Consider the following 11,169-nt stretch of genomic DNA (forward strand, 5'->3'; position numbering starts at 1 on the left):
GGGCAGAGCGGCCGGCGCATCATTTGCGGAGCTGTGATTACTGCTGCTCTTTAGGAGGGACCCGGCCCCTAAATGACTGCTCCTCCCCTGGTCTCCGGCTTGGGAGGATGTCCCAGCCGCAGGGCCCAGTCCCCAGACACCCTCACACCCCCGGACGAGTCAGGAATAGAAACCACCGCCTCCGCCGCCCGCCCGCGGCCTCCCTCCTTCCCCGGCAGCGATCGATGCGGCCTCAGCCGCGGGGGACGGAGGAAGACAGGGAAGGAGGGGGCAGCGGGACCTCCACAGCAGCGAGGCTCGGCGGGGCCACCCAGGCAGAGACCCGCCCGGGGCGGCCAGCGGCTCCCCAGCCGTGGCGCCTTCCGGGGCAGACGCACCAGGCGGCAGGTAAGGGGCCGCCCTCGGGGAGGGGCGTGGTCCGGGGGAGGGGCGGGGGCTGCGGCTGCCGGTGCTCACACCCTCTCCTCGGGACCCTCCAGGGAGGGAGCAGTATGGGACGGCCCCGCTTTGGGGCCGGTCCTTAGAAAATCTCCCCGGAGGGTTTGGGGTAGGGATTCAAACCCGTGAAGAGTACACAGAGCCCAGGGACGTGACCAGCACACAATAGGTGATCCAAATACGTGTGGAGTCTTGGGACTCACAAAACCCAGTTTCCAGCCTTACCTGTGCATGGACTAGCTGTTGAGCACATCACTTAATCTTTCCTACTGGTACTCGGATTCTTACTGGGGAATGTTTGTTGAATTAATTGTCCCATTTCATAGACAGGAAGGTGAGTTCCAGAAAGAGAAAGGGGTTTGCCCACAGAGGGGCAGCTCATGGTGATGGAACTGGATTAGGGACTTCCTTTTTTAAAAATATATTTTTTATTGATTTCAGAGAGGAAGGGAGAGCGAGAGAGAGCTAGAAACATCAATGCTGAGAGAGAATCACTGATTGGCTGCCTCCTGTACGGCCCACACTGGGGATCGAGCTTGCAACTGGAGCATGTGCCCTGCCCGGGAATCGAACCCTGACCTCCTGGTTCATAGGTTGAGGCTCAACCACTGAGTCATGCTGGCTGGGCAGAAGCCTCATTTTTTGATGACAAGTCCAGGCGGAGGGGTGGGATGTAGCTGCAGCACACGCATACTTATTGTGCACAATTTGTGTGCCAGGACTGTGCTGCCGCTAACACCTTGCTTCAGGTAATCCTCATAGCTTCATGGGAAGGACAGTGTTTCCCACTTTATGGTCGGGGCAGCTGAAGCTCAGAGAAGGGTCTGCTCAAGGTCAACGGTAAGAAGCAGACTCAGAACTGGAGCCCAGGTCTGACCAGAGAGACATGCAAGAGCACGTACTGTGTTCCAGGGGTTTTGCACACATTCTCACGAGAACCCTTCAACTGAAGTGCTGTTGTCCCCATTCCATAGATAAGAGAGCGAAAGCCCGGAACTGGAGGAGACTGGCCTTCGGCCGCACAACAGATCTAAGGACAAAACCTCATCTCGCTTAAACGCCGAGCCCAGGGTAAGTGAAGGACACCCTGCCCGCTCCTCGCCGGGCACTGGGCCAGCTGCTTGATGCACATTCAATCCGTGTCCCCCCCGGGCAGCAGGCATTACCGAACCCACAGTGCAGATGACATTACTGAGGTCAGGAGGTGAGTCACTGGCCCTCAATTCCAGCAGCGCTTAGAGGCAGTGGGCAGGGGCAGGAAACGAACATTTCCTGAATATCCACACAGGCCGACCACTTCTCTAACCCGCCTCAACCCTCCAGCCTCCCCTGGAAGGTGCTACTGTCTGCATTGTGGAGAAAAGCACTCCCCAAGGCGCCAGGTGCTTCTAGGGCGGAGATAAAGACTTGCCTGCCTCCAGGAGAGAGGGAGACAGGTGGATAATGTATTCAACCTCTCTGGAAGCCAAGCCCAACAGACATTAGTTCATCTAACCTTTTAACCATAGTTGGAGGTGGATATTTTTATCTCCACTTGACAGAGGCTCAGAGAGGTGACATGACTTGCCTACAGTCACACAAGAAAGCCGAAGTTCAATCTGACAGACTCTACAGATGCTTTAAATAGTCCGAGCCAATGGCTGTCAAGCTTGACCATGCGCCAGAATCACCCACCCCCAGAGTTTCTGACTCAGCCCGTCTAGAGCAGGCGGAGAAGTTGCATTTTGACAAATTTCCAGGTGATGCCAACTCTGCTAGCAGGGAACACACTTTGAGAATGAGTGGTCTAGATGGATTCCCCCCACAACCTTAGATGATAAGCACTCACTATCCAGTGATGGCGAACCTATGACACGCGTGTCAGAGGTGACACAAGAACTCATTTTTTTGGTTGACTTTTCTTTGTTAAATGGCATTTAAATATATAAAATAAATATCAAAAATATAAATCTTTGTTTTACTATGGTTGCAAAGATCAAAAAATTTCTATATGTGACACGGCACCAGAGTTAAGTTAGGGTTTTTCAAAATGCTGGCACGCCGAGCTCAAAAGGCTCGCCATCACTGCCCTATGCCCATTTTGCTGAGGAGGAATTAGGTTCTGAGCGTGGCCCGTCCAAGATCCCACAGTAGACCGCTGGGATGCAAAAATCAAATTTTGTCTGGGAAAGGGAGACATCCTGTATAAGCATCCCCCAGGTGCCAGGCATTTGTTTAAGCCAATGAAACGAGGGTGGGGAGGCTCAGTGATTTGACCAAAGTCCCCCAGTCAGGGAGTGAGGACTAGTCAAACCCAAGCCTGACTCTTCAGTTCACAGGGCATCTCATACCTACCCAGCGCCGACTGCGTACCAGACACTTCACAGAGAGCATCCCACACCCCAGGGCGGTAAATGGGGCGGCGGGGGGGGGGGGGTGACGATCTTCCTGTAAGGAATGTCCGGGGGACCCCCCCACCCCCTCTCCCACCCCCGCCTAAGGGCGCTTCTCCTGTGTCCATAGGGCAGAGCGCCACAACCATGGTGAGCGAGTCCCCAGGGCCGGGCGCCGCGGTTCTCTGGCGGCGGAGCGACGAGGCGCTGAGCGTGAACGTGGGCGGCGTGCGGCGGCGGCTGAGCGCGCGCGCCCTGGCGCGCTTCCCGGGCACGCGGCTGGGCCGCCTGCAGGCCGCGGCGTCGGAGGAGCAGGCGCGGCGCCTGTGCGACGACTACGACGCGGCCGCCCGGGAGTTCTACTTCGACCGGCACCCGGGCTTCTTCCTGGGGCTGCTGCACTTCTACCGCACCGGCCACCTGCACGTGCTCGACGAGCTGTGCGTCTTCGCCTTCGGCCAGGAGGCCGAGTACTGGGGCCTGGGCGAGAGCGCCCTGGCCACGTGCTGCCGCGCGCGCTACCAGGAGCGGCGCGTGGCGCGGCCGCGCGCCTGGGACGAGGACAGCGACGCGCCGAGCAGCGTGGACCCGAACCCGGGCGAGATCTCCGACGTGCAGCGCGAGCTGGCGCGCTATGGCGCGGCGCGCTGCGGCCGCCTGCGCCGCCGTCTCTGGCTCACCATGGAGAACCCGGGCTACTCGCTGCCCAGCAAGCTCTTCAGCTGCGTCTCCATCGGCGTGGTGCTCGCCTCCATCGCCGCCATGTGCATCCACAGCCTGCCCGAGTACCAGGCCCGCGAGGCGGCTGCCGCCGTGGCGGCGGTGGCCGCGGGCCGCAGCGCGGAAGACGTGCGGGACGACCCGGTGCTGAGGCGCCTGGAGTACTTCTGCATCGCCTGGTTCAGCTTCGAGGTGTCCTCGCGCCTCCTGCTGGCGCCCAGCCCGCGTAACTTCTTCTGCCACCCGCTCAACCTCATCGACATCGTGTCCGTGCTGCCTTTCTATCTCACGCTGATGGCTGGTGCGGCGCTCGGCGACCAGGGAGGTGCGGGCGGCGAGGATCTCGGCGACCTGGGCAAGGTGGTGCAGGTGTTCCGCCTCATGCGCATCTTCCGCGTGCTCAAGTTGGCGCGCCACTCCACCGGGCTGCGCTCACTGGGCGCCACGCTCAAGGTAGGGCCTCTGAGGCCGGGTGGGGGCCTTGGGGGGGAGGCAGGTGTAGCCACGGGGCAGGTTAGCAGATGCACTTAACCCGCCTGCTGTGTCCAGGCGCACGGTGAACTTGAAGCACATCCTTTATACCAGGCACAGGGCCAGATAGCAGGTGTACATTTCACGTCCAGTTTGACCTTCCCAGCCTTCCGGTGATCTCTGTGTCCCATGGGAGAAAACTGACGCAGGGCTGTGCTGGTCTTCCGTTTCCAAAAGTAAAAATAAAACAAAAAGGTCACTTCTGATCTGTCTTGTCAAATATCAAATAGTACGTAGCACCAAAAAATATGCAAAGCAGGGTGCTAACTGGCTTCTGCACTGAGCCGTTCTTCTGAGGTTATCAGGGGCCACAGATCTCATAGGTCTTGCTTAGTCGACAAGCCTAGTACAGCCCCAGAGCTCATACTGAGTGCTGATTCTGTGCCATTTTCACATCCATTATCGATTTCATCCTCAGGACGACTTCCTCTGAAAGATGCTCTTATTTATTCCCTTCCCGTAGATGACAAACCTGAGGTTGGCTTTTTAAAGCCTGGTTGCAATTAATTGAGCACCGTCCTTGAGCCAGGCCCTGGGAAGCTTACCCTTAAGGGATGAAATTAGCCTGCTTTGGGGAGGGCGGGCACGGGAACAGTTTGGACAGAGGCCTGAAGAGAGAACAGAATGAATGATGGGAGAGGGACATGGAGGGAGGGGTGCCAGTTGGTAAGGTTGAAGCGGGTATTGAAGGGCCATGAACTCTTGGCTCAGGATTTTGGACTTTATCCCAAGGGAAATGGGGTTTAAGCAGGGGCAAGTATTATTGTCACTACTTTGCAGATGTGGAAACCGAGGCTCTAAGATAGTGATGGCGAACCTTTTGAGCTCGGCGTGTCAGCATTTTGAAAAACCCTAACTTAATTCTGGTGCCGTGTCACATACAGAAATTTTTTGATATTTGCAACCATAGTAAAACAAAGACATATTTTTGATATTTATTTTATATATTTAAATGCCATTTAACAAAGAAAAATCAACCAAAAAAATGAGTTCGCGTGTCAGAGGTGACATAGGTTCGCCATCACTGCTCTAAGAGGTGACAGGACTTGTCAGAGGTTCCTCTGTGAGTGGCAGAGCCTAGAGAAGAACCCAGCTGTGCCTGGCTCCAGTACCTCACGTTCTTTCTCCTAAATCCCCCTGTAACCCTGCTAAAGATCCCTAGAAGATGCTGATTGATCCCTTCCACCCACAGCTTAGTGAAGCCTTTTGTATGCCCCCATGGCAGGGCAGCCAGCATGCTGGGTGCAGGCAGGATGACCTGGGCAGAATGCTGGGGCAATGGACAGATACAGAGAATTCCGTTAGCTAGACACCCTGAACCTCTCCAGAGATGACACCTCCATCGCAGAACTCTGCCTTGCCTTCACCATGCAGAAGGCCAGGGCCCGATGCTACCAGCTGTTTATGCGAGGAGGGAGAAGAGTATTGATGGAGGCTTCCAGGGTCCAAGACACAGCTGTAAGACTCCAGACGAGAGCCTTGCTACTCAAAGTGAGGCCCCTGACCACCAGCAGCTTTCTCATTAGCTGGAAGCTTGCTAGAATTGCAGAATCCCTGGCCCTATGCCAGACCTCCTCAATTGGGTTCTGCCTTTTATTTTTATTTTTTAAAATATATTTTTATTGATTTTTTACAGAGAGGAAGGGAGAGGGATAGAGAGTTAGAAACATCGACCAGCTGCCTCCTGCACACCCCCTACTGGGGATGTGCCCGAAACCAAGGTACATGCCCTTGACCGGAATCAAACCTTGAACCTTTCAGTCCACAGGCCAACGCTCTATCCACTGAGCCAAACCGGTTAGGGCTGGGTTCTGCCTTTTAAACAGTTTGGAAGCCTTGCTCTAGACTAGGGGTTCTCAGCCTCTATTAACATTTGGGGCCAGATAATTCTTGGTTGTGGGGGGCTGTCCTGTGCATTGTAGAATATTTAGCGACATCCTTGGCCTCTTACCCACTAGATACAGGTAGCACACGTCTCAGTTGTGACTATCAAAAATGTCTCCAGATATTGCCAAATACGCCTGGGGTGGCAGAACTGCCCTGGCTGAGAAACACTGCCCTAGGGCTTGGCCTCAGGGGCAGAGCAGATATACACACCCGTAGGCAAGTGCATTCTGTGAGGGGTCTAGGGAATGGATAGATCCTCTCAGCTTCCTTGAAAGGCAGAAAATATTTTTGTACTTAACAGAAATGAGATCAACCAGTCAAAAGTACACGAAACCAACCCTTTGCATGGTGGGATATAAACTATGGCTCTCTCTTGATTCTGCAACAGTAGAAAAATCACAGGCTTCTCATTCACTGGCTGGCGCCACTAGTGCCGCCCACATTAGAATAAACACGTGTGGCTCAGCAGGCAGCTTGGACAATGGAAATCAGGCCTGTGTTCCGTCCTAGGGAATATGGCTGATTATTGTAGTTGAAAGACCCTAGTTTGGGGTCAGGGACCTAGGTCCTGGCACCAGCTCTACCTTGCTCTGTGATTATGGATCTGTCCCTTCTACTCTCCTGGCCTCCGTTTCCCCATCTGCCCAATGCCAGGTCTGTAAGCCCACCCAGCTCTGACTCGGCTTCCTACTTTTCTTCCAGCACAGCTACCGTGAGGTGGGCATCTTACTGCTGTACCTGGCCGTGGGGGTGTCAGTGTTCTCCGGTGTGGCCTACACAGCTGAGAAGGAGGAGGACGTGGGCTTTGACACCATCCCAGCCTGCTGGTGGTGGGGCACAGTGAGCATGACCACCGTGGGCTACGGGGATGTGGTGCCAGTGACGGTGGCCGGCAAGCTGGCAGCCTCGGGCTGCATCCTGGGGGGCATCCTGGTGGTAGCGCTCCCCATCACCATCATCTTCAATAAGTTCTCTCACTTCTACCGGCGCCAGAAGGCTCTGGAAGCCGCAGTGCGCAACAGTGGCCACCAGGAGTTTGAAGACTTGCTGAGCAGTGTTGATGGGGTGTCGGAGGGGTCTCTGGAGACATCCCGAGAGACCTCCCAGGAGGGAAGGTCTGCAGACCTGGGGACCCAGGCCCCCAGTGAGCCTCCAAACTCTAAGATTTATTAAAATCAGGGCTTCATGTTTCCCTTGCCACACCCTGCACTCAGCTACAACAGAGCAGAGACCCGTCCCCTGCTGAAGTTCTTCGTGGTGGCCTGGCCGCTCAGGGTCACTCCCTGGCCTGAGAATCGACACCCAGAAGCTGGGTCCCTTCCTCCAAAGGCTCAGGGAAGGACAGTGTTATCCTAGATTATGTGAGCTTGAAGAGCAACCCAGAGACTTTTATAAACAAATCTCCAAGCCATCTGGGAAGCAGCATGAGCCAGAGGGAGAGAGTCGAAAGGATGCCCACAATTCCTTGCCACCTGCTCTTAGCTAGATCACACATGGCCCCATGTTGGAGGATGAGAATTAACCCCATTTCACAGATGAGGAAACTAAGGCTCAGAGAGGTGCAATGACTTGCTCAAATGGCATGCAACTAGAAGTGGTAGGGTCAAGTTTGGAATCCATGCTTGTTGGTCTGCCAATATTGTTTCTTCCACTCTGTCTTCCCTCACGAAGCTTGTGTAGGGTTTTAGTAAGTTTATGGGCCCCTAGGGTTGATCTACTTAGATTTCTCTGTCAGAGCTAGGGAAAGGATGAGACGGGATTCAGATGTAGGAGCCCTGGATCTCACTTGTGGTTCTTTTCCAGGAGCTTCCAAAAGGACTCAGCTCCCTAAGATGAGGCCTGGGAGGAAGAGGGAGCTGCCTCCTTAGATGATGTGCAAGATTTGCGAAGCAATACCTGTAGCTTCCTCCCTGGGCTGGCTTGAGATACAGAAAAGGGGCCCTGGCCTGAGGCCTGAAGTCTAGATCTAGTCCTACCGGAACCTGATTTGTGAAGTGGGCAAGTCCCTGCCCCATCTCCAGGTTTCAGCCCATCTGTGAAATGGTCACAGCCTGGGCCTAGAGGGAGATGAAAGCCAATGTAACAGGGAGGTATTGATTTCCAGCCAGCCTGGCTCAGAAATGTGGGTGGCAGGAGCTGCCATGAATGGACAACTGGTCCCCCATGTTGGATCCCCCCAATCTGACCACAGCACTTCCTGTCTGCCTACCCTGCAGACCTCCAGCCATATCTTGAGTTACCAGCCAGGCCAGTGCTTGAGGCTCCTGCCCGTTTGGCCAGCTCCAGCCCCTCATTCTTGCTGGGGGCATATCTATATACTCACCTACTGAATCCTCTCTACTTGTTAAAGAAGCTGGGAGGCAAGGGTCCCCTAGCCCTTTCCCACACTGTTGCTAGAACATCCATCACTGTACTGTCATGGTCTGGCTGTGGCTCTGTCTGTCCCACCACACTGAGCTTCAAGATGGGGGACACTGTCCGGTTGAACCTGGGCTTGGTGCACAGTAGGTATTTAGTAAATGCTGAATGGATCAACCAATTTGTACAGCTACTGTGTGCCAAGCACTAGGGAGGAAGAGGAAAGAAAGAGCCCGAGGGAGACCTTGCCCCCTAGAGGGTGTAGACAAGCCTGTCAAGGAGGTCCTTTCACTTCTGTCCCCTCTCCCTCCTTGCTTTTTTGAGGCTTTTACAATGATTTCCTTGTAGATGCTTCACTCGCTCATTCAACAAATATCCACTGGAAAGGTCGTAAGTTGGGGCTTCACATGTGGCCTGCAGACAGGTTTCACTGAGCTGAACAATATTTTTAGTGTATTTTAAAAATGTGAATGCCCTTGGGTGAGGCAGGCACTCTCCGTTCCCCATCGCACCCCCCCCCCCCCCACACACACACAGCAGCTCCTGTGTTAGCCCCACCACTTAGATTTACTTTACCCGCGTGGGCTGTGATTTATTGATGTCTTACCAGATTCAACAGATAGAATGCCAAGCAAAATATATATCCCTGTGTCTTGAAGCTTACAGACTAGTGGGGAGACATTTTAATCCAATAATCACTTGAATAAATAATAAGCTCTACTAAATACAAGAACTATAAGGGTATATAATATAGCAGGGACCATTGACCAAGAAGGTCAGAGAAGACGTTCGTGAGCAAGTGGACAGTTTAACATGTGGATCAATGGAAATTACCAGGGGTGGGTGGGTGGGGCCAGGGGACGGGATGTTTTCCAGGAAAGCAGTGTATTCCAAGAGGGAACAGCATGTGTGAAGGCCTCATATCATACACAGGGCCTGGTACATAGGCTTTCAGACGTAGATGGTTTGTCTCCAGATTGGAGCAGAGACGAACTGAGCCAAGGGGTCGCTCATGAATTGACTACACACACACCACTGGCCCTCCCGCGTGCTCACCTTGTGACATCTAGGCCCAGCTCTGCCCAGGTCAAGATACAGAGACAGGTGGGCTGCATGCACCCACCCTCGTGGTCTTGCTGAACACAGCGAGGACCCAGCTAGCTTTCAACTTTCTGACCCCACAGACAAGCCCCTAAAGCCGGTGTGGGGAAAGCTCAGGAGAGAATCGTCTGGCCTGAGTCTATCATGAGGTTGTGTGTGGTCCTGGCAGAAAAGCAACAACTCCTTCCCACTCCCATGTATCAATGTAGCCATTATGCAAATAAAGAGGCTGGGCCCAGGGGCCTGTTTGTGCCGGTATAGAGTTGGCTGCCTGGCATGTTTTCTGGGTGATTGGGAGGGTGGAGTAACATGGAGTGACTCAGAATCCCCATCTCTGGTTCCAGGCTTACATTGGGAACAGGTTGCAAGTGACAGGAATCCAGCTGGAACTAACTTGGTCAAAGAGGGTAATTCACTAGCTTCAATCATTGAAGTGATGAACAATGGTTACAACTAGAGTTCTTTGGACACAAGCAACAGAAACCTTAAGGGAAAAATGAATTTATTGGAAGATGTATTCATTTCCTGTGGCTGCATAACAAATTACCACAAATTTGATGGCTTAAAACAACAGAATTATTCTTTCACCATTTTGCAGGCCAGAAATCCAAAAATCAAGGTGTCAGCAGGGCCACACTGTCTCCGGAGGCTCTACGGGAGAATTCTCTCCTTGCCTCTTCCAGCTTCTGGTGGCTGCTGGCATTGCTTGACTCGTGGCTGCATCACTCCAAACGCTGCCTTTGTCATCACAGCCTGTGTGTGTCAAATCTCCCAATGCCCCTCTCTCATAAGGACATCTGTGATGGTATTTAGGGCCCACTTGGATAATACAAGATGTTCTCATCTGTAGATCCTTACCTTAATCATTTCTGCCAGAAGACCCTTTTCCCAAGTATGGTAACATAGACGGGTTCCAGAGATTACAGTGTGGATGTAACTCTGGGTCCACCATTCAGCCTACTATAGAAGAGGATTGGTGAAGCTCACCCAATCAAAGGAAAGGCTGACTGACCACGCCTCAGAAATACAGGAATGAGGGAAGCTCTAGGGACTGAAGTACAGGACTCATGAACCTTCTGTTTAGGACACTGTCATCCAAATGACCCTCCTCCAATCACCTTCTTGCCCTGGATCATTCTGCTCACAGTCCCTGTCCCAGGAGGTTGATATGCTGAGCTTGCATCATTGCCTCTCCCTTGGTGGAGATGGAGGGCAGGGTACCTGGATTAACATCTACAACAGATCAGGTAGAATAGAAGAAAGATAGTTACCCAAGAAAAGGCCTTATGGTGTCACCAAAATAAAGGGGCGAGATGTTAACAGGCAAAAATAGTGGATTTCCACTACCTCCCAACTCTTGTTTTATAAATGTTTCTAACATAAGGAAACGATCTTGGCTCTCCAGGCCCTATTAATGTGATTTAATCAATGTGGTGGATCAGTTTGATGTCTTATAGTGAAATCAGGGAATCAGTCTTTCTGATACAGAGCTGGGAGAGAACTCAGGTGTCCCTGAGTGAACAGTAAAGGAAAACTGTTATCCATTCCAGCAAAAGGCTTCCAGTGGTTTCTGTTTCTTAGAAGAGAGAATTAAACCAAGAGATGCCTATAGCTCCAGGGGCTGTAATATGGAGCACAAATTTAATACAGCAGCTAAAATTGGAATTGCCTCTTGATTAAAATACCGCCCCCCCTCCCCATCAGTTTCCAAGACCCAGCCAATCTTGCGCTCGTCAAACGGGGGAAACTGTTTTGATAGGAG

General features: G+C 53.0%; 1 protein-coding gene across 1 annotated transcript; it reads left to right on the forward strand.

The window, feature by feature from the left end:
* Positions 1-257: 257 nt before the first annotated feature.
* KCNS1 (potassium voltage-gated channel modifier subfamily S member 1) lies at positions 258-7,121 on the forward strand (the record flags this gene model as incomplete). The annotated part of the gene is made up of 4 exons (XM_081097891.1): positions 258-387; positions 1,413-1,509; positions 2,941-3,983; positions 6,651-7,121. The coding sequence occupies exons 3-4, from the start codon at positions 2,958-2,960 to the stop codon at positions 7,119-7,121; spliced, it is 1,497 nt and encodes a 498-aa protein (XP_080954017.1). The 5' UTR covers positions 258-387; positions 1,413-1,509; positions 2,941-2,957.
* Positions 7,122-11,169: the final 4,048 nt, after the last annotated feature.

This window comes from Myotis nattereri, assembly GCF_964212035.1.
Source record: "Myotis nattereri genome assembly, chromosome: 8".
In the NCBI taxonomy this organism is placed as follows: domain Eukaryota; kingdom Metazoa; phylum Chordata; class Mammalia; order Chiroptera; family Vespertilionidae; genus Myotis; species Myotis nattereri.